At 35.2% G+C, this 24,942-nt stretch overlaps 1 protein-coding gene across 5 annotated transcripts in view; it reads right to left on the bottom strand.

Moving 5' to 3' along the window:
- The window catches only part of EPHA7 (EPH receptor A7), a 165,728-nt gene that overhangs the window by 40,039 nt on the left and 100,747 nt on the right, over window positions 1-24,942 (bottom strand). For all 5 annotated transcript variants that reach the window (XM_064707273.1, XM_064707277.1, XM_064707274.1 and 2 more), the window contains exons 6-7: window positions 6,649-6,773; window positions 2,890-3,058 (exon numbers count right to left, since the gene is read on the bottom strand). In XM_064707273.1, the coding sequence (XP_064563343.1) occupies window positions 2,890-3,058; window positions 6,649-6,773 (294 nt within the window). The remainder of the gene's footprint in view (window positions 1-2,889; window positions 3,059-6,648; window positions 6,774-24,942) is intronic.

Genomic DNA, 24,942 nt, shown 5'->3' with positions numbered 1-24,942 from the left:
TTTGTAGTATTGGTATCTCAGACTTTGGAGATCAATTTTACGTATGCACAATGCTTCAATCTTGTTCGATTTACTCTGATTCATGGAAAAAGGAAAAAGCAAAGTCTTCATGCCAGGTTTTGTCAAGCGCTTCTACTTTAACAGTAAGAGCCGTAAAGAAGCCAAAGATTGGACTCGATGACCTCAGAGGTCTTTTCCAACCCAATTGATTCTGTGATTCTGTAAGTGGAAAGATCAGCTTCCATCACAAAAAGCAGAGGATTGTCTTTAGGTCCACTGGCTACAAACCACTTAACTTGACTTCTAAATATGCCAGTGAACCAGGAGATAGAATTGGCACTTCAGTGATATTTTATACATTTGTGTGTTTTTCCAGAGGGACTTCTGTTTCTAATAACCAGACAACAAAAAAATACAACTAGAAGCCATTGATTGAACACAGTGTAGAACAGAAATGGTTTGCCTTTATAAAGCATATTTACTTCATAATTTTGAAATTTTTCCATAAATATCTATGCAATACCCAACATGTATGATATGATCCAATACAGGTGTAATATATGTTTATTTCACATATCAGATAGTATTAATATAATGGATATAATAGTTCGTCAAATATTGAAAAAGTGGCTATACAGTTTCTATCACGATTCAGAAAACAGCAGACTGTTCAAAAATCTACTTAATTAACAACACCAACCAAACAGTGCCAACCAGAGGAAGTGCCAGGACAAATCCATGTAGGCAACATGACTGAATGTGGTTGTTATTACATATATTCTTACACAAATGTATACATGTGTGCATTTTTTCTTAAAATACTTTGACATTTTTAAAAGTTGAATTCAGAGATCCATGTAATAATGAGAAGCCAAAGCCTCTAAACTGTAACATAAGACAGTTTAGTGTTCACCTGCATGGTATGTCCCTTGAGGTATATTTCCCAAAAACAATCCAATAAAGGTCTTCCTTTCGAATGCTAACAATAGACAAATTTGATGAATCTGTAAGTTCTGATAAAATTATAAATAAAATACAAGAAACTAATACTTTAATGTAAAACAATTTCAGAAGAGCTTAATGGAATTTGCTATATTTTACCAACATTTTAATTATTTCTGAAAACCCTATATGGGAAATCTTGGATGCTTTTCCTTGCTGGGAATTATATTTCATAATGTTATGTCAAGATAATGGAAAATATGCTACTTTTAGAATCTTCTTTAATGAAAACACAGGACATTTTTCACGGCATCTCAAAGCATATAGCTGGCCTGTGACAAAAGAAACCTGGTGTGCATCCTGGCCAAGAATCCCTGTGGTTTATATGCATTTTTTCATCATCTGAATCAGAAAAGGAGTACAGGAGAGTGGTCAGTGATGCATTTATTATAGGATTTTCTAATCTCCCATATGTTGACCAAACTCCAGTCAAAACTGTTTATCTTTGAAATCATCTTTGCTAATATTAGCAGCTACCAGTCTGCTTACATTCAGTATGTAAAAAAATACTCAGATAATTAAAGAAATGTTGGGGAAATATTTTGATGCAATAATTTTAAACCACTATGGACAATAAATTATCTAATTAGCAGAAACTTATTATGACAGACTTCTAATTTGTTTTCCAGAAAACTATTCAAAATAAGAAATTATTTCTGGCTGTACCTCAGGTTCCCTTTCCGCAAAATGGGGATTCTGTTACTGACTTTTCTACAGATGGGAAGTATGCTATTAGACACAGAGCTAATAATATTAGTAATAACAGCTTACTGCTGCTATTATGATAATTACTGTTTCAATTATGTCTATTAGATATGTGGTATTATTCATTATTTATAGTTTTTATATTCTGTGTGGAACTAAGGTGGAATCACTGTATATTAACCACTGTATATTAAGAATAACCACAAGTTGTTCAGGCGACACCTGGATGCAATTAACAGGATACAATAATGTTTGTCTGCACACAGTCTTAGAGAGACTGCTGCATGGAGTGCAAAGAGTGTATGGCATCCATACCCTTAAATTCACTGTCTGCACACACTCTTAGATAGACCACTGCCCAGGGTCCAAAGAGTGCATGGCATCCGTACCCTTTGAATTCACAGCCTAGGTATCCCTGTATTTCCAGCTCCCAATGTGGCTGACCCGATGTCAAGGTCAACGTGAAGCAAATGCTCTAAACAAGGGTAACCAAATTTGGGTCTGTAACAGGGGGCTGGCGCTGCCAGGGACACAGCTCCTGTGAAGTGGCTCAGGGCTACCAGGTCTCACTGACGGAAGAATATTTTTGGTTACACAGCTGACAACTTTTTATATGAGCCTGAAAATAACTTAGTATCTTTGAGATTCCCATTTCTTTACTAAATTGCCAATGAATTCAAAATACACTAAAGATGGAATTACAGCTGAAGACACACACATAAACTAAACTAACAAGTTGTTGGGGTTTTTTTTCAGAAAATCAAATGGAAAAAAATAGCCTGGAGAAGTCCTTGGGACTTGAAATCTCCTTCCTTCTCTCCCCAGTTACAGAAGATTCTAGTTGAGTTATTCAGCTGACCACTACTCACTTCTTTTGTGGGAAAAAATAAGAGTGTATTTGAATTAAAAAAAAAAGAAAAATCTTTGTGTATTAGAAGGAGAGCAAAGGAGAAGAATATAACATGTAACAAATCTCCTCCAGCCAATTATTAAGCTAGTTTTGACTTCTATGGTAAAATAAACTATGGAAGCTCATCCTTCGAAAGACAATGACAAAAATTCACCTTCATGTAGAACCAAATTCTTTCTAATTGTAATTATATTGCTTATGACACTTTCCTTTCTTGCTGTACTTACTACCTCTACAGAAAGTGTTATTTTCCTTTAAACCTAATGTCTTACCTGTGGCTTCTTCCAATGTGGCAACATCCAGTCTGGGGCTGTAATTTCCATAACCAGCAGCAGTAAAAGCACGGATCTGGAAAACATACACTGTTCCTGGCTTCAGGTTATTAATAGAAGCTGAAGTGGACTTGGTTTTCACTGTTGAATAGGTCCTCTCCCTTTGATCCTGGAAACAATAATACAAAAGATTAAATGACATTTACAGATCAGATTTTATCATGATTGCACAACAGCAACTGACAGCCAGCCTGGGTAGTTTATTTCAACTGCTGAATGGTCTCTTCCCCCAATGACAAAAATAAAGCATACTCTGTGGAGTATTACAAAACATTGTCAATGCAATGATGAGCTCTAAGTGTAACATAAAATTCAAATGGGATGCTCATGTTGTTACTGAGAAAACAGAAAACATCCAAAAAAAAAAAAAGATTGCTTTTTTGGCTCTGATTAAATTTTGTGAAATTTTGATGAGGAAAAATTCAACCACAGCTTTCCAGGGGAACCTGTGAGGTCTAAACAGTTCAAGGACAGGGAAATTTTTCTTTCATTGTCAGAACATGACAAACATAGGGCTGCCTTCACAGCACAACCTGCCTTCATTCTGCATTAATTCAGTTTACAGCTGTCAGAATTTTTTTATTTCTAGAGTACTTCAAAGTTATAATGAATGAAGTCATAGACATTGTGAAATGAATGGAAAAACTCTGACATCATTACTTTGACATCGTACCCTTCTATCACCTCTAAAAAATGCAATATTGCCAACATATAATTGGCTGGATTTTGCATAATTTCTGAGGTCCTTAACTCAGTTTTCATTCGGATTTTTATCTCTGGTTTTTAGTCTTTTCTCAGTTTTAGGCTCTAAGGCATAAAGAGGAACCCAGGGAAAGAAGCTCAGTATGAGTCTCCACAAATTTGAAGCTGTAAGATTACAAACCCTATGAGTAATAACTCACTTTCAAATAGTACAAAAGCTGTATCACAGATCATTAGAGTATTCAAAAAGCTATACTTATTCATCACATTTACTGACACAGATTATGTTTCAGCATAGATATGTGAAGCCCTGTTGATTTTTGGTGGCAGATGCAACCCTGATTTGAAGGGCAGAAGAGATGAATTAACCAACCATCTGAATGCACCACATGACCAGAGAAGCATGAGCTGAACACAGCACTGCTAATGAGACGGATACAGAGGGAAGGAATAAATCTGTAACTCATTTCAATAATATTTCACCAGCTAAAAGTGATGGAGAGCCTTCCCTGTCACAGTCAGTAAAGCAACAATGGCTTTTGCTGAAATACAGGGTTACACAGAACATACATGATTTCTTTTTTCAGATTCGGTAAGGGCTTCTCCTGGTTCTTGCCCAGTCTGTTACTTGAGCAAGCCCACAGTTTTGGCCAGCCACAATTTTCCCTATCTTCTCCTAGAGAGTTTAAATAATCTGTAAGTGAGGACTGTGGCAGAATGTGTGTTGGTATGTGAGAAAGAACAGGAATGCTTTAGAGATGACACACAAGAGTAAGGAAACCATAAACAGTCAGGTTCAGGACTGTAAACCACAGTGGAATTCCAGCTTGGGTTTTGATGCATAAATGAGGCTTATTTGAATTGCCAACAGTCCTTGTATTCAAAAATAAATAAATAAATACAAAAAAAATAAAATAACCTGCACTAGAAATCTCACAGGACAGGCTTACTTTGGAGATTTCAGGCCGTTTCCATTCCAGCCCTAGCCAGAAGTGAGAGGTGAAAAAAACACTTATCAGAGTATTTCAGAATGACAAAAAATGTTTGATTTAATTTGGCTCTAAAAGGAGCTGAAAGTTCAAATCCTTTTATTTTTCTTCTCTTCTAAACTGGTGGAACAAAACTTAAACGACCTCTCTCATTCTGAGCAAGAAGACTGTGAATTAATTTTAAAGCTGAAATGCATTTATTTGGAAGGAAAACAACCATTTCAGTATTTGTGCAAAAATTGCTTCAGTTAAAGTTATATAGTCCAGTTTATCTGTGACTGCTAGAATGAGCTTTTTATTCTCTTTTATTAATTTCACTGTACTAAGTATAATACTGGAAGAGGTCCTTCCACTAAAAAAAAACAAAAAAAACTTTAACATCAATTTTTCTTTTTGCAAACACAGAGAAAACTGGCACTGAAATTCTGCTGGTTATTAAAATCAGCATATAGGGAAAATAATAAAAGCCAGATTCTAAAAGCTATCATTACATAAAAAGCTGAGTATCTTGGTAATTTTTCTGTCATTTTACATTACCCATTTAAATTATTTATTTTACTTGAACAGATTAGAAACAGCTCTGCACCTTAAAGAAATGCAAGGTTTTTGGTTCTCAAATGATTTTTTTTTTGTTCAGAGGACAGTTTTGCCCTTGTTAAATATGTAACATTTTTAAAATACTTGGACTTTATTTGCATTTGTAAATACACACACATGCTCGAGGGACAAAAATCATCTGCTAAAATTAGTAGAATTTCTTCCAAAGAATTATTTAGCTATCTGTACCCACCTGTTAGATTTTATTATAAGAATCATTAGAGTGAACAACTTAAACTGGAAGTTAGCCTCAACAAATAAAAAATTTATTCCTTTCCCAAATCATATAAAGATCTTTTGATAAGTATATTTGTGTAATTCAGCACTGAAAATGAAATATGACACTTGATATTACATTCAATCTGGGCTGAATTTACCTGACTCTGTGACCTAGCAAGCTGACATGCTCTTTTTGATAAAGGGGTACTATTACCTTGCCTGCAGAAATGTCTTCATGAGTGACCACAAAAGGAGTCTCTTTATTAATTTTTTTTTCATCGTAATTAAATGTAATTAAATTTCTTTTTTTTTTTTTCCCCAGAATGTTTTATAAAAATTAGGAGCATGATACGTTATACAGACAATTTCCCAGGGAATCTGGAGGAGCCAAACTTAGTCTGGGTCCCATGACAAACACAGAGCTGCACAACCTGCCTTCACTCTGCTTTCATCCAGTTTACGGTTGTCAGAATTTTTTTATTCTGCAGTACTTCAAAGTTATCATGAATGAAGCCCTAGACACGCTGAAATGAATGGCAAAACTCCGACTGACATCAGTAAGATTGCAATTTCACTCTACCAGAAACAGAGATCACTTCATCTACTACTGAAAAGCAGCCTTCCATTCATTGTTGTGTTGACAGAACAAGTGAAAGATATATTTCACAGTCCTGGTCCCTTTTAAAAGGACAAATAAGGAATATTTATTTCCTAAAAGTCTAGGAAGTGTTTTGAAAATTTTCAGACGTCAAGTATAAGATGCCCAGCTCATAACGAAGTACAAAATGCAGTCAGGAGTTTTATTTGATACATCATTTCAGGACTAGAATTACATTGGTACAGAAGGAAATGAAACAAGCTTCAAACACAATGCAGAATAGATGTAAAACCAGGAATTTAATGGTAAAAAAAAAAATCAAGTACAACTTAACATTTAAAAAAAAAAAAAAAGGAAAGAAAGGCAATTTCAAGTGTATATTTCATTTTTAGTATGCCACAATATAATATTTGAGACATATGACAGCAATAATAATGGCAGGATTTAGCTGGTTATTAAAAACAAGCAAAATCACTGACTTTGGAGAGACGAGGCAGTTGACAGCTGATGATTTTAACACTGTTCCACAATGCAGCAAGCCAGCATAAAGCAAACACCACATTGTTGCACATTACAGATAATCTTAGCACTTACTTTCTCATAATACTTGATTTCATATTCAGTAATGACTCCATTGGGATGTTCTGGTTCCTGCCAGGAAAGCTCCACGCTCCTCTGCAGCACTCTTTCTTTCATTACGCCACTAACTTGCGAGGGAGCTGTTTGGACAAGATGTGTCAATAAATAAAAAGCAAATTCGCTGGATGGCTAAAATCAAATGTCATTACTGATCCACCCCACGCTGAGCAACTTTCATTAAGGTAAAAGAAAGCACCTTTTCATAGCTCACAATTCAAAGCTAATGAATATTCTAGCAGATGCCTATTACTGTTCATAAACTTAGAACAGAAATCGAACTAAAGTGCGAACAGCAAAAGGTGTCATTGTTTGAGTTAGTACAAAACTGAGATTGATGGGATAGGAAAAACAATTAAGCAAATTAATTCTGATGATGAGAGCAAATCAAATTTTTAGACTGATGTGTAGCAAATTAAGAGTCTAAATATTTATTGCATATGTTTCTGAAATGCACATAAAAAGAGAAATAATATTTTAGAAACAAAATCACATTTTAGGCTGATTTGATATGACTAATTCCAGTTCTGCTTAGAAATAATCTCTCACATTATCTGATTACGACATGATGGTGATGAAAATGACTTTGTTAAGAGAGTAAGCCTACTCTTTTTCATTAGTTCCAACCTTTCCAGGACATTTTCTCTTTAGAGCTGAGTTTCCATATTTGGTCTTAGCATTTCTGAAAGTGCAAACAATTTAAGGAGTAGATCTTATGGAACAAAGGCGACTCTGTCTTCCTCCGCCTCACTCTACAGAGATATAAATAAATGCACACTTTGTGCACACACATGTACACACACTGAGTTTCCTAATAAATATCGCCCACAAACAAGGACCTTTTGAAATTAAAGAACTCCAAACCCAATATAAGAGCATTATAGAGACATTGACTCTCACATAAAAATGTTTAAGAGAATGTAATAAACTGTGAGAGACTGAAAAAATAACTTGCTTTCTCAACTTATTTTTAATAAGAAAGACAGCAGATATTTTTCTGATGTGCAGCATCAAAGGAGACCAAACATCACAGTCTTCCTCAAACATGCACACTGAATTTAGAACAGAAGTCTTTTAAAACTATAGCACTTCGAAAAACAACTACAGTATTGGAACCATGCAGAACTTGATCTTGTTCTCATTCTGTTTAATGGAAATCAATTTTGCTCATGCAAAAGATAAAGAACAGGAGGACCTGACTCTCAGCCCCCTACAGTTAAAAGCTAAATCCCATTTACATGGGTAAGGACTTGGTCTTGGGGCAGACTCAGACACAGGAAAGGTGCCTGAGATGAATTTATTAGAAATACCATACTAGAGATAATACTAAAGATATTAGAGATAAAATTATATATTTTTCTAACACAGAATCTAATACTGATTTTTTATTGAAATTCTTCTTAAAAAACTGGTAATTTTAAATATTTTAGGTAAAAAACTGCCACCTTATTTCAAAACTGTGTATAAAGCTTTCATTATGTAAAATTATGTAGTCTTCAGATAAAATTCAATTCTTATCCCATGCAACAAGATGATCTTCGCTTTCTCTAGTTTTTTAAAATAACATAAAACATCTAGAATGCACACTCCTGTATCATTAAGTATAAGAACATAATGATAAAATTAAAATACCTGCAGCACAATCAAGAAAATAATCCTCTGAAAAATTACATTGGATTGTTAACTTCTTACTGCAATTTTGAAGTTTCTAAGAATTTTTTTAAAATTACAACATGCATGTTCATGTTGGCTAAATTTTACTGGAGGCTCCAAGAATATATGAAAATTAGGTTTTGAAACTACGCATGATAATCTTCATTATGAACTATTATGCTGTATATAATCAATATAATCAAAGTTGAAGATCTCTTACTCTAGCCTGCCTAAATGATAAAATCATAAAATTGTTTCAGACCAACAACTTGGGCTGTTGCACAAAGCCGGGATCAGTCTCACTCTCCTCGCATTCTCTTTCTAAAAGCTGAGAGTATTTTCACTCTTTAATTAGTGAAATATATTCTTTTTTCATAGCTAGGACTCCAGAATGCAGGAAACTAATTCACTGTCTAGTTTTCTTTTACATGATTAACTAGTTGTCTTCTTTGCATAAATAAGTACCTCTGCATACTGAAGGAATTTCAGAGAGGTCATTATGTTTCATGTATAACTTTCTATCTCATCCAGATAAATGTTTCTCAAATTGCTAATCTTACACTTTTAGATGTCTGAAATTGTTAATGTTGGTACTTATCATTGAACAATTTTATATTACCTAGGTCACTGGAATTTGTTTTCCATGTTTCCTGCCTTTTTTTTGCTTATCAAATTTTTTCATTCTGTTGGCCACAGCATTCATTTTTCTTAAAGCAGGGAAGTAAAATAAACTTGATATTAGTTAACTCTGTGTATGTGGGAAAGGAACAGGAATGTGAAGGAGGAGGAACCGAGAGAGGGGAAAGATTTTAATCGAGGAAATGAAATACACTGTGCGACATTCCTGCTTAACACCTGTACATAAAAACCAGGTATATTCCATTCTTTAAGAATTTCCATTCAAACTAAAATCCCAGAGATTTATCAACATTGAAAGACGGCATTCAAATTGGTTTGGTTTGATTTGGGGTTTGTGTGTAGAGTTCTTGGTAATTTTTTTTTTGGTGGGGGTTTTTGCACCCAAAACTAAGAAAGTTGTGCTACCTTTCATTGCTAGAAGAATCACATGAGGAAAAAGAGAAAGTCCAAACCTACAGTCCAACCTTGCATATGCTGGCAGCTCTGAAGACAATTATGTTGCATATAATTCCCAGACCACATGAGATTCCTAAAATGCAGCATGCTATTTAACCTTATTTGAGTCCCCATGTTTTTCAGGGGAAGAAGGGAATCATCAAATTGGCTGAAGCCAGAGTATCCTCCTCTGGCAATGAGCACCAGTTTGTTGTCACTGATTTCACAGAAATCCTTCAAACTAGAGCAGCCACATAAGCCAATCCATTGAGAGGGTAGGCTAACTTTATCCTGCCTTTTGGGCTGCATTTCTTGATCTCTGCTTAATGAGAGTATACAGGTCAGAAGTATTTTGTTCTTTATTCTACTATAATAACTTCCTCTGGCTTCGCTCTGTGGCTTTCTTACAGATGGTTTTACATTCATGTTTTATTTGTTATGGCTTCCTGACACCACCTTTTAAACCTTTAGCCAACTTCTCATTGCCTATCTATGCTAATTAATTAACAACTTTTTATGGTTTTGCAACAACTGTTTTGAGCAAGCTTGAAAATGAGTTAAAGAATACAATTCATCCTTAAATACAAGATAAATTAGGGAATCAAATTGCAAAAAAAAAAAAAAAAAAGATAACTCCATAACAACAGGACCAAAAAGAACATATTTGTTCCCATTTCTAGCTGACCCAATAATGATAATAACAATAATAATAAACTACTTCTTGTTTTTCTTCTAGTAATCTACTTCTTGCCACTGCATCTCTAACGAAGTCTCTCATGGCAAAGACACTTCTTACAGCATTTCTAGACAACTATCTACCCAGTCCTGAATGGCTTGAGCATGCATAATCCCTACTCTATCACTCCAGGTTACAAAGAAGCATCACTTGACAGAATCATTATTTCCATAATATATTACACAGGGGGGATACACACTGTCCAAAACACCATTTGCTATCAACTTTCTTTCTGATAGACCTCATCTCTTCTTTTTCTCCTTCCTGCTGACACAACATCCAATGCATCAAACACACACAGCCTCTCAGGGCTAGCAGGCAGATGTACCTACACACACAGCATAAGAAAGTACTTTGAGAATGACAGGCCCTCAGCACACTCATTCACCTTTTTTAAATGCTTCAAATATACCATTCAGCAAAAGAAAAAATTGATTTTCCCCAGGTTTCAACATCACAGCCACTGAGAAATATAACTGTGCTGGGTTTTACTGATAAAGCCTTCAAGTTATATAGATTTCAAGCTGGTCATCATTTTCAGATCAAGTTACAGAAAAAGTTAAAACTGAGGTGACAAAAAGAGCAGGATATTCCAAGGATATATTCTCTTCCAGAGAGAATATTGCACCTGGAAGACTGATGTGTTCCATCCATGCTGCTAAGCCAATCATATGGTACATTATCAATATGTGTAAATATTAAGGTATAGAAAACTGTAGCAATTGTTTTGGAAATCATTACATTTAGTCCAGAGTCATTTGAAAATTTTAAATTATAACACTGCTCATGCCTTTAATCCCTATCTTAGCTATTCTCCAGTTCTCATTTTCCTTGATCCATAATGTCCTTTCCAGAAGGCAAAGACAGGTGTATCCAAACACATCACCACCAAAAAAACAAAACAAAGCAATAAACTCCCAAACAAAAAACCCAAAACCAACCAAGCAAAATTGTCAAGCAAATAACAACAACAGCAAAAAAACCCCAATAGAAACTGAAAAATTAAAATACATGAAGCTGGACTTTAACATATAAGAGGAATTAGGCATAATGTACCAATTGCTAGCACAGAAACTGCTGTGAACATCTTTTTTACTGAAGAAAGATAAGTCAGCAAAAGGAACATACCAATCAATTTCTCAGTGATTTCCTAAAGTCCTGACTATTGAATGTGTCTCAATTCCATCAACATGGAGACTTTTAATTTGATACTTTTTAAATAGTGTCTCTAGAATCAGCTTCTTGTGTAACAAAATAATGAAAATTCTCAGAAATAAGGGTTTACAATCCTGCAGTCACACTTCGCACAGAAAATTTCAGAAATGAACAGGAGTACATACTCGAGGACTAAACCCTGTATTAATTCTACCAAATCTATGCTTGCAACTCCAGTTTCATGACTTGTCATACAAATTCTAAAGAATGAATGGGCTATCAGACTTCCTTTTTTTATTATTATTATTATTATTTCCTATCTTACAACGGCAATAATGTGCTGAAGTCAATCTGAGCTTCCTCTTGCACTTGCTGAAGTCAAACAGTAACACTGGCACTTCGATAGCACCCTTACTGCACTTCCTAAAGGACAACTTGGATTTTGGCATCTTTTATTTTCATACCATGAAGGTATGCAACAATCATTCAAAACCACCAGCTTTTCCTACAGCAGCAATGAGATCAATTTTACATCCCTGTAAACTATATCTTAGGGCCCAATATAAGTTTTACATGACATAAACCATTTTTCTGCAACAGTGTTCTACAGCAGTGGAAGGGTGTTTTGAGTATTGAGCCTGAAGGGGACATTGCTAACAGATGCAAAACATAGAAAAACAGGGATATTGACATCCCAATGGTTATAACCTACTCTGTTATTTCTTTTTAACATGTCTTTGCTGTGTCCTTTTTCAGCAGAAATCTTTGGATAACAGAGTTGTTTTTCCTCTACATCTATTTTAAGTGAGACTGTAATCTGGCTTTTTATCAATAACAAATGTAAAATGAACATGTGTATATATATATATATATATATATATGCTGATCGCTGATATATATGCTCTCTCTCTCTATATATATATACACATATATATGCATATGAAAATAGTAGCAGAAAATTATACTGTTGTTAGCTCTTAAATGGTTGTTCAGGAAGAGAATACAAAAATCCCCATGCTCCATTATATTCCTGCACCCAGATTACCCAAAGGGCACCTTTCTGCACTGATTTGCTCCCGGGAGAAAGACTGAAAGCGAAGTCATAACCTGGCCTCCAACCATGCTCTGGTTTGCTCTCAAGGGAAACAGGTGTCAGAATTGCCAAAATTACTAAATAAGAGAGGAAGGCAAACAGATTATACACCTTGAAGAATTGCAGCTGCTGCTGTCAGGGATCTGGGGGTCAGCATGTGGCACCACACTGGTTTTTGTGCTGGTCTGAAACAGGATACCTCAGGATACATGCCCTCCCTTGCTTCAGGACACATGCCTTTGCTTACTTCTATGGAACTGACGCAAAAAGAGCCTTGACCAGATTTCTGGTACTGGACAAATTTTAACACTTTACTGTGTAGCTATTTCCCTTACTTCCATATTCTGTTTCTTAGAAAGATACAAAAGCTCTTTTATAATAAGTTTAAAAAATTATATTAATTATTAAACTATTAAAAATTTCAAAACACTGTAGTATAGCACTCACTTGAGTGCTACTAAAGCCATGATAAAAAACTGCCACAGCTTGTCCTTGAAATGCTTTGAAAAAGAATGCTTACATTTCACTTCATGTTTACACTAATATGCACAATAATTTTCATGTTATTCTATATCATAATTCATGCAAAAAGATAAAAGATCATGATAGCTCTTATACTGAGAATTATTAGATATATTGATAGACATTCACAAGATTTTCTGCTTTGTTATGGTATATTTCTCTCCCCTCAGTTAAGCCTCCACATGACAAAGCAACCCATGATAAAAGGTTATTGAGTACCACTGTATTATGCCATTAGTACCCATTGCTTTGGATCAATGGCAGAGAAATTCCCCACTGTGTTTACAAGCCGCAGCATTCAAAAAAAGACCCAAATAAATCAGATATTTTACACTAACAATATCCTACAGAGAAACCATTTTAACTTCCTTGCTGACACACTTTAGTTTCCAGCTCATAAATATAACACAGTGTGCTTACAGTGCTGGGTAAGCCATCAGCAGAGGCACACACAGTTGCTCTGAGCCACCTGGGGATGTCATGAGTGCATGGGAACAGGCAAGGTAGTCAAGTAATACTTGACTGCATTACTACACCATATGTTTTGCCATTACTTTTATGGCTGACAAACTCTCAAAATACTTGCTGATTTACAGATATGAACAGAAGCAGTAGTTGCCTAAACTGTCAAATATCAATTAAAAAATAGAATGATAAAATATGCTGAGTGGGAAGGGACCCATGAGGAAAAAAACAATAAATACATTCTGATCTCCCCTAATACCACTAGCAAATTTCTAAGAATGCTTATGCTCCAACAACATTATTACCAAATATTTAGTGATTTGCTAATTGTCCAAATCTTTTAAACATCTGATGCATTTGAAATACGTAATGGTTTGGTAATTCCTTCATCAAACTCAAAACTTAGCAGCTGGATCAGTTCTGTATACTGTCTGTTCTGGCAAAATTCTGGGGAGGGAAGCCCATAGAAAGAAAGAAAAAGAATCTACCAGAAAGAAATGAAACAGTTAGGAAAGATCGGGCTGACAGCTTGTCTATCATATTTTGATTTTTTTCCTGGTCACAGACAACATCCAGACCCATTCTATGAACTCCCCTGTTTCTTCTGCCTGACATTTGGTACAAATATTACTGTTATGTCTGCATCTCATTTCTTTGAAAACTGGCAACTTGGGCATCAATCAGTGCTGAGCGGATGCTGAGTTGCGTAACAAGTGACAACGTTGTCTCCCAAGATATCCACAACTCTTGTTTTGTGAATAAGTTTTGACATGTCAGGCACAAACCTGATTCTTACAAATGTCTTAGAGTAACAAACCAGCCTTACAAATAACAGAGAGGGGCTTTTGTTCTCCTGAAGCATTTGTTTTCCTTTGCAGAAGAAATATTTCTATGTTAATTAGCTTTTTCTTTTGTCCTGTGGTTTTTTGTGATTCATCTTTCATAACTTTTTCTATGTGTTTTTTTTAGAGAAACATCTGCCACCAGCCTTGCAGTAAATCCTTGGCACACAGATATCATTCTTCATTAAAGAAAACAAAACACCACAAAACTCTCCAAAGATGAGGATACTCTTTTCCCTGGTGGGATACTCAGACACATAATGTTCTCCTTCTGTCTCCAGTCATCTCTGCTGGCAAGTGTCAATTACAGACATAGGTTTTAGGGAACAGAAGGATAAAAACCAATTTACAAATACTTTTCTCTGGAAGCAGACAGGTGTAATGACTGAGACTGTTTGCTGTAATTGAATTTCATGCTGTCATCTATTCAGTCACAAATAAATGTCAGCTTCAAGGATGCTACACATGGGGAAAAAAAACCAACAAAACGCCCTTAATACATTCTCACTGCTGCTGCATAGCTAAGTTTGCCACTCCAGTTTGATTTCAGCAAAAGAAATTTTTACTTTTAGAGAAGACTATGAGGAGACTTACAATGGTGGTTAGATTATGCTTATTTAGTGTAAGATGTCCAAGACACAACTGAGTAAATTCCAGCCCCATAACAAAGCATTTTGTTTCAGCCACAGCCAATCAAAATCTGGAAACAAAGAGCCATGCCAAAAAAATTAAAAACAGTTGATCAAATATTAACAAATAACATATAAATATTCTATAAAGATGTCAGCACGAAACAATAATTATGTGCCAGAGGTTTGATCAAACTGATGCTCCCAAAGATGTAATTGTTCTGTGGGGAAAAAAATATTACTCTACTAAAATCCTCAAATATGTAACAACTTCTGTTCCAGCCTTCCAAATTCCTGTGAAATGCATCATAATGGCACTGCTAAAAATGGGCATATTTCTGAAAGCAGCATGGGAAGTATTCACAGGGAATACAGGAAGAACTCCATGCAAGAACAGTTTTCATTTTCTCTCATGTTCTGAGCTTTTTTTTTTCCCAAAGAGCAATAAATCTCTAGAATTTAAGAAAACGGATAAATATCCATCCAGGAATCTCTGCTACAGTGATAAATACCAGAAGCAGTAAGGCTGAAGGTATTGACCATGCACAGGAGGAGAAGGCCAGTCCCAGCAGACAGCCCCTGATTCCCCAGGTCAGGACTTGCAGAGGAAGCAGCTTCACTGGCAGAGCCAGGTCACTGCCGTGGAGAACTGCCACTGACAGAAACACCATATTCCAAATTTCTCCTGATGTACAAAAATTCACGTACGTTCTGTCAGCTGAGAAAAAAAATCCATTTGATGCAATTCTGACTGTCCCAAATGAAGTAACTTTGGATGTTTGCACAAGCAGAAGGAATACCTCTTATCTTCAGGGAAATGTATTTTGCAAAGCAAAGCTATTTGATTGATTTGACTACACAACAAAAATTAACATCTCACTATTCAACAGCAACAACTTATTTACACATAATGTGCATATCTACTTAAAAATAAAGCAATTTTGTATGAAAATATTTTTAATATTTTTATTTTCTTTTTTAGATCAATAATATTAAAGCTTGTAATATATTTATAGGGCTTATGCAACTACATATGCTAAAGATATGATTTTTAGAAAATGTATCACTACTATCTATTACAGAAAGACTAAACTCTGTACATAATTTCAAAAAGATCATAAATATTCTTCTCTTTGAGCAGATATTAGTTCCTAAAATTCCCTACTGCTTATAGTAACTTTGGATTTGGGAGAATTTTTTTTTATTGTTGTTATTTGAGAACATGCTATGGTTTAATGCTTCTCCAGATTCTGCTCACCAGAAAACTTTGCCCAAAGACTTGTCTGCAGAAATGTATTAAGCTGGAAAAACATCAATCATTTAATGAAAGAATTTACTACGTGGTTTGAAAAGCTGTACAGAATCATCTTTTCTTTTTTCTTTTTTTTTTTTTTACATGCTTTCTAGTGCCTTTATTTCCCTGAATACTATGAGACTCTAAAGGAAAGTGAAGTTCTGTATCCAAAGGTTAACTTCTTGGAGATTTAGAATACGAAAATGTCAATTGCACAAATTAAAACCCATTTAGTTTTCTGATTAGTTCCACTTTTAGCATACCATTTAGGGCTCAAGTCTGACCTCTCATCAATTATATTTTAGTTCAGCTGCATTGATTTTATCTAAGTTATCCTTGCTTTATACCAATAGAAACAAGATCAGAATCAGGTCCTTAGGGTATAGTAATTAAAAATGTAATTACCAACACTGATTATGCAACATAGCTACATCAATAATTGGCTCCAATTTTTAATATATTTTTTAACAGAAAGATTACAATTACTTTGCCAATTTCACAGAGATTGGTCTTTATTTCAGAAGTAATTCCATATGAGATACAGACAATCTAACTTAGGCACCTGGGTGCACCTCCCCTTTCGGTGGCTACAGCACACATAAATTAATGCTTAAGTTCACCCAAAGGTTTGCTCCCTGTAACAGGAAGGTAAATGCACTGGAAAGATCTAAAAAGAGAGCCTGCCTTTTTAAACTGAGATCCATGAATTTTAAAATATCACTTCAAGACCTTTGAAAAACTTTTTCCACTGGCTACACAGTGAATTTAGGCATTGATTTCTGAAGAAGCAGATAACCTAGTAAAGCAAATAAAACAAACATATAACATTTATGTACTTTTTAGGTGAGGTAGGCCCCATCCTCCTCACACACTATCTACAATTTTTTCCTTCCTCCTAAATTTTCCATTGCATTTAAGGAGTTATTCCACTGTCCTTAAAGCTCTTGAAGGTAATTAGCCAGGAGTTTGCTCAGATTCACCTCTCATGCAAATCTTGTGGGATCCAGGTTTCTACATACAATAGTATAAGTCTAATTCCTGGTGAGCCTAGAGGTATTTTAGCAAACTGCTATTTAATACTGTGACTCCTTATATAACTCTAGCTTCACAACTGCAGAGAATCAATTTAATGATGAAAATATTCCTATGTAGTATTGAAGTCTGAACTAATATTTTATAAGGAAAAAAAATTCCACAAAACAAGACCAGAGTAGCTTCTGGGTTGGATTCTATTTCAATTTTTAATGGTGTGAACAAGTAGTGACTGCACTGACTCCTTTCATCCTGAATGTTGAACTTCAATCAATATTCGGGATGATGGAGATGAAAACAGAGATCTTTGCAGTAACCCAAAACCATGCAACAGAAAGGATACGTCAGAAAGGATATACTTAAAAAACCCCAACCAAACAAAGCTGGCTCTTTTTTATTGCACATTTACTCAATATATTAGAAAAGAAAGCAAAATTGAATAAATATCTTGAATAGTTTATTATGGCTCTGTTTATCTCAAATAATAAACTTTAGATCTGATTCTCCATTCCCTCACTCAGTTAGGCTATTGGGAGAGAGTAGGGTTGGTCTGTCTTTCAGACTGCATCTAACATAATCTGTTCTCCTAAATAAAGTCTGGAAAATGGTGTCTACATAGCTAACGAGTCCTTACAGATTGTAAAGGAGACAGCAAAAAGGCCATAAAACTGGAATGTCACAAAAGCAATTAAACTTGAGTCTTAACAACTGCACAATCCTGTGTTTTACAAAAAAAAAAAAAATTCTGTTTTCCTACACAGACTGTGCAGATCATTTTTCAATTACTATTTCCCTCTGAGAGCCTCCAGGTCTACAGCAGAAATTATTGCTGCCTACATGTATGTATAGCACAAAAGCTGCACTTGCCACCAACAGCAAGAGACTCAAATTTAATGATTCCAAGGCCCATCACTAGCACAGCAACTGAGCTGACATGAGTGAGCACAGTGTACAATATGGGTCACATTTAGATCAGTCAAACAATACAACACAACTTAGACTGACAATGTATTAAATAACAGAATGTGCAAGGTTGTACAATATGTAAACAGAAACAGAAATAGAACTACATCCTCTGAACAACAGTCCAATATCTTATTAATTTGAAAAAGCTCCAGTGTAATTATTTATACTCATGAATGCATTATAATACATACATTAAGATGGATATACATCAGAATCATAAACATCAATAGCTGGTTTCCTTAATGAATATGGTCTCAGCACTGCTTACTGTATGAAATGAAAAAAATAAATTATTGGTACTGGAATTTCCCATGATAATAAATATACTGAATGTTCATTACTCTCCCTTATATGTGCAAGTAAAAGCCCTGACTTAAAAAATAGCTGTGCTAAACCACTTAGAAACTCCTCTATAAACATTCAATGATAAAAGTTGTCAATCTACTCATTACCTAGCTATGAGTTTTGAAGATCTTCATGTGAGCACTGCTAGTAAAGGGAAAATAGTAGAGATTACTTAACATACAGATTACTTTACAAATCAAAGCTGTACTGCACACATGCTCAAGCATAATAAAAACAGGAAAAAAAAAATCCTCCTTTTTCCTGTCTAGCCAACAGTGGTTGAATTAGTCATTAAAAAAAACCTGGCAATGATGTGCCCAAGTTTCATTTTAAATATTTACTTGAAAGCTTTTTTCATTTTCAAACCTTGTCATTTTTCTAATCCAAATGAAAGGTTTATGAAATGCACATATCAGATAATACAGAGACTCTTGGAACTTTTTAATAACATCTGCATCCACAGGAACCAATCAGATCTTTACACATGCCGTATGTGTCCAGATTAAATAGAGTAACTATCTTCAAAAAGACATGACTGAAAACTTATTTTAAAAGTGAAACACACAACTGGCTTATCTTTATTAAAATAACTATTACTGCATGTATTACAGTCTTTAAGGTAATGTACAATTCACCATTAAATACAATTCTCCTTATCTGGACTCAAAATTTCACACCGCAGTGTGCAATACCCACCTGGACTGATCCCATCTAATTTTCCAGACATATTAAAATATAAATCCAGTGTCTTTAAGGGCCTTTGAGTTAGTGGTGAAGGAGATCCTTCTGGTCATTCAGATCTCAAGCAAGCAAAACTTAGGTTTGCCTTTAAGCTAGATTCTTTCAGGTGTGTCCTAAGATGGAACCTACATCACTTGACTGGTAGGACTGTTTTCTCATTCTACATCTCATAACATTTGTGGGTTTTTTAGAATTTCATTATCATTATTAAATTTTAAATCATTCATCTAATATTTGTTTTCTCTGATAGAAATATAGAGATGCTAATTTCTGGTATTTGTCTCAATTTGTTACCCACAGCTGGGAACTAGCCTTCCTAAATTAAACCTCTGAGTCTATTTAGCAAATGCCTAAAAACTTTCTGAGTAAGAAATCTAATCAAGGAAAGGGGCAGCCCTAAAAGGCCTACAGAGAAGCATCGTCCCTGGTACAGCTCAGGCACCCAGCGAGGGAGGCTGGACTCCCCTCTGAGGGATGGTGGAAACATCTGCCACTCTTCAAGAGGTAAATGAGGCATATCCTGCAAAGAGTCTGGCTTACTCTGAGTTTAAAATTTGTGTCGATGCGCAACACACAACAAAGTTTGGCAGAGGGAGTCTGCCACCCACCCACCTTTCTGCTGCAGTCATTAACTTTTCTCCAGAGTGCCTAGAAACCACTCTCACCCTCTAGATACACACAGACATTTGAGGTTTTGCAAGCAATTTCCACAAGATTGTATTCTATGAAACATGTGTTAAAAAAATTCACGATAAATTAGGATTGTGACTAACACAGATTTGTGAGGTTTAACAGGTGAACAGCTGGCCAGCTGACCTAGAGCACAACAGCCATATGTATTTGTCTTAAGTGACTCTGCATGGCCTGAAGTTACAGGATCACCCCAAATTCCATTTGAACTCTACACTTTACTGTACAGCCAGGCCACCCAGATTACATACTCTAGTGTTACATATGTGCTGCTCCCCTTTTCAACTCTGTGGTTAACTGCTTGCCAAAGAATTTAAAAGAATAAAAGAGATCATCGATTTGGTTTTTAAAATACTTAGAAAGTATTTTTATATTTGCATTTTGTTAATATATATATTTCATACCGTCCCAAATATTTCAAACTACCCCACTCCCCCTCACTGCCTCCCCCCCAAAAAAAACAAAGTGGAAAAGAAATTCTAAATCTGCAACACTTTTGAAGATGATGGATTAGATTATTGTGAAATTATCCCATTTGATCCTTTCCTTTAGTTTTCATACTAGTCCATAGATCAGGCCATATGGTTCAAGAAAGGAATATGGTCCCAAGAAGGGAAAGGGAAAAGGAAAAGGGAAAGGGAAAGGGAAAGGGAAAGGGAAAGGGAAAGGTGGCTTTTTCAATCAGTGTATTCTTTCTGAAAAATCAGATGCCTGCATCTCCTTCATTAAATTTAACATGAAGAAGGTAAAATCTGGAAAAAATTTTGGCCCACTCTGGACTGTGTAACAGCAGGTGAGGTGCCATGACTGGTCTCAAATACTGGCTCAGAAGTTCCAGGTCAGGAATGCAAGCAGCTGGCTAGTCTTTAAAGGAAGCTTAAGTGTTGTGGGAGAAAGCCATTTTAATGACTTACCAGAGGCTTACAGAAGGTTAAGCTGCCTGAATAGATACAAACAATGACAATAAAAACGTTAGACAAAAGAAATTCTCCTTACCTATAGAATATCAATGTTTATCAGAGGAGCTTTATCTTGTTCTTAACAAGTTGAATCATGCAAAAACAAGATCAATACAGGAGGATGCCTTTAAAGCTCCACTGTTGCATAATGAAGATTACTTTGAAGAGCTGGCTGTGTATTCATGGAGAGTTAGCAAACTGTCCCTGCAGGCGCTGGTGACATTAGGCAGCTCAAAATACAGTATTTCACTTGAAGCACATCTGACTCATTCTATTGGCATAAACATCACATGTTTAGCATTAACTGCTTTTACAACCAGCTTTTAAATATAGTTTGCTTCCCTTTCCAACGGCTGTCTTCTCCTTTCTTTTGTTGCAAATATTTTTGCTTGTTACTTTTGCCTCTGACAGTTTGACAGTTATTACCTTAAGACATTGCAGGTGTTCTTTAGTTCTTTCCAAAGAATAATCTAGGTACCCAAAGCCTTCAGAACATTAACAGGTGACTAATTTTCAATGATAAACCTAACAGAATAAAGCTCAAAGGCACAAAACACAAATAAATATAAAAGGATGACAGGAGTACCTCATGTTTTTTAAAAATCCAGTAGTATTATTTTATGGTGAAATGAAAAAGAATCTAACCTGTATCACTTTATAACATGGCACTATAACACTCAGGTTATAACAAATGGAACACACTATGCCCTTTAATTAGGCTATTAATCAGCAGAGTGAAAGGTGGATCGACACTGTTGCCATTTCCTCAAGATACAGATTTCCAGATTGTCACCGGTTATCCAGAGAGTGGGAGTTTTGCTGGAATGGTTGTTTTGCTTAAACAGCATCCTCTGCCCCAGTCATTCTAAGGCTGAAAGCAAATATCCCTTATTTCCTTTTTTTTCACAGCAAAGTCTCTTTGTCAGGAATCAGGATGTAGGAAGACAATCCAGAAATGTCCTCTAGCCTGTATCACCTTTTCCTGGACGAGGCACACGCTTCTCTGAATAGATGCTGATATGGGCAAAACTGTTCCTCCTCCCAGAATAAAGCAGACAAGAGAAGAAAGGTCAACCTTCTTTCTGTGTATTTGTTACCCTATTATTTCCTTCTTATAAATGTATAATGAGACTGATTTGAACTTATTTCCTCTACAGAATTCCTATCTTCCTTCCACATTCTCACTTTGTTTGTATTGAAATGTAAAACCGAAGTCCTTCTCGCTCTTGACTAAACTATGATTTATGTTTTTTCATGTATTTAAATGCACTCAGAGTTTTCAAATGAAGTTGTGATGTTTAAATAACAAAATGGTAAAGCCTAATGAAGACTTTAAGCATCTCTATGGTAGAAGAACCAAAGAGAAAGGAAAAGAAAAACTTCTTAAATACAGCAAAATATAGATATTGTAAGGAAGGCTATACCCAGTCATCAAAAGGATGGGTAAGAGAGGTGACCCGAATTTACATATCATTTAGAGCAACTTCAGGGTTGCTTCAGGATACTTCTAGGTCTCCTCTAATAATACTACAGAAAACCTTAACTGTAATTGAATTGAAAGTTATATAACTTAAACTTTTACTTAAAACAGGAAATCTCACTACAGCAGACTGTGATGTTTGCTGTGGTGCTTGCCTGTGGCAGATGAAGAGGAGGATTAAAAGTTACATATGTAAATCAGGGATGTACTAGTGTTGAGTGGTTTGTTTAAGAGACTATTATGTTTGAACAGAGATTGTCAAAATTGGGCTCTTTGGTACATCCTACAATTATCTTCTAGCCTTTTAATTGGAAATGGCAAATTGTCTTCAAATTAATAAACAGGATATGGTACCCCTTTCCATCCCTCTTCGTTTTGGAATAATGATCTAAATCTAGTCAGTAGAAAGCATCCATACTACTAGCCTGCATCCCCCAGAGGACTGGAAGGGATGTGATGCAGTGTGTACCACTTGAGAAAGAGGCCCCAAGAGTAAAATGCTGCTAAGGGCTGGAAAAACAAATTATGTCTTTGCATCACTGGAATCATTCAGCCTTGTGTTAGATCACAGATATAATTAAAAAAAATAATTATGTGAGCAGAATTAAGAAGCAATCTTAATGGAATTAATTTCTGTCTTCTTTTTTCCTGACTCTTTTGTCATGGTATTCAACCACAGTTTTCTTCTAAATAAAATTAAGGTGTCCTTTTTAAAATTCTCAAAATATTTATTTTTTCAAGGTAGCTATTTTGAAATTGCAGTCTTAAAAATGCTTTATTTAATGCACTTTATAAAACTACTTCTCTCTTAGACATATAATTTTATGTACTAACTTAGTGCTTCCATCTTTCTTTCTAACTTTCTAAGTTTACTTTATTACTTGCATTTTTTACAGCTTTGAGAGAAAAAACAATGTTATCTTGTATGTCAGGATACAGCTCTTAAACTCAAACTCTCTGCACAATGAAGGCTGCACTATGATTGTTCAGTCAAGATGCATCACCTGGCACTTTTTTTGTTTGGATGGTTTATGCATCTTCTGGTCTACCTGATCCATTGGAGCACCAGCTGTGAATAGACACTAATACACCTGCTTTGTTTTCACTGCTCATAAGTTAAGTTTGCTTAACTTAACTTAACCAGAACAATCAATACTACAAATGACTTGTGCATTAATGACATAAAATAAACAAAAAAAAGTGTTAAACTAATCAACCTCTAATTATCACATCTTTACTGTGGTACTGTCTGCATATTTATAAATGCTGTTGGACTTTTGTATTGCCAGGACATTGATTTCTGCCAACTAATGAATCTCTGTATCCTGAAAGAATACTGTTCTTTCTTGTGCTAGATACAGATCTCTGATTACACAGAGATGGTCTTGGGAAAACACCAATTTTTCATTTTAATGGTATTTTATTTGTGAGAAACAGCAAACTGAATTTGCTGGGATAATTATCATGCCCAAACCAACCAATAATATATATCATAAAATTAAAAAAAACCAAACAAAATCCACCAAAATGGTGCTGATAATACAATAAATCACACTGTTTCCCTGATTAAAAAAAAAAAAAAAGAAAAAATAATAATAAGAAAAAAGGTAGTATGCTCATGCAAATGCAATCCTGATTTTTGCAAGATAGATTTTATAGCAACCAGGTACTACTATAACAAGTATTTATTTATTTTTATTAGGTTCTCTCATTTCAACTGAAACATGTATGGTTTATTAGTATTTACATAAACCATATGGTATGGTTTATGGTTTGGTTATTGTATGGTTTATTAGTATTTACATAAACATTGGGAAAACCACTTTTAAAGGGAGTTGATTTAAAAATACAGAAAATGAGGAATTTCACTGCTAACAGAGAGACAGCTGCCTTAGGTGTTGGAAATTTTAATCTAAAATGAAGTTGGGGAACTGAAGTACCTCAAGCATCAGCATCTGGTGCAGTGACTGGAAGGTGTCTGGATGGCTCATGCTCTAATGGTGATTTCAGACCAGAAAACCCAGGTTCACCATCACGCAGCTTTAGGCACTACGTGGCACATCAAAGTTAAAAATAAAATCTCCAAGACTCAGAGCAAAGTCACCTTCTGATTTAACATCCCTGTCTTGCTGCTGGATTCATGAGAGTTTAAAAAAAACCCAACTTTATCATTAAAATACAGTCTTCTGGGTAGGTGCTAAACTTGATAAGGATTAAAATTAGGCCTGTGTCCTTATCTTGAAAGTGTATGTGACTGAACTTACACAGATACATTGTCCCAGGGGAGTCTGGAAAAACAGTTTCTTTGTCAAAATATGAACCATTGTGCAGATACAATCTCAGCTGGCCAAAGCCTGCCCAAAAGGTCAGCAAAGCTAGCACAGAGCATGACAAAACACTAAACAGCTTAACAAAATGATGTTGTGTTACAACTGAAATTAACGGTGCTTACTACCTCATTATTTTTTAAAATTTTCTTTCTCCTTTGTTCTTACTTGTGGAAAAGGTGGCATCACTTTCTAAAGCAAGGTAAGAGGAGAATTCAGGGCACTCAGTTCACAGTGAAATTCCTGCTT

This window comes from Zonotrichia leucophrys, chromosome 3 (assembly GCF_028769735.1).
Source record: "Zonotrichia leucophrys gambelii isolate GWCS_2022_RI chromosome 3, RI_Zleu_2.0, whole genome shotgun sequence".
In the NCBI taxonomy this organism is placed as follows: Eukaryota; Metazoa; Chordata; class Aves; order Passeriformes; family Passerellidae; genus Zonotrichia; species Zonotrichia leucophrys.
The sequence above is the reverse complement of the archived record's forward strand: the minus strand, read 5'-3'. Positions and strand labels throughout refer to the sequence as shown.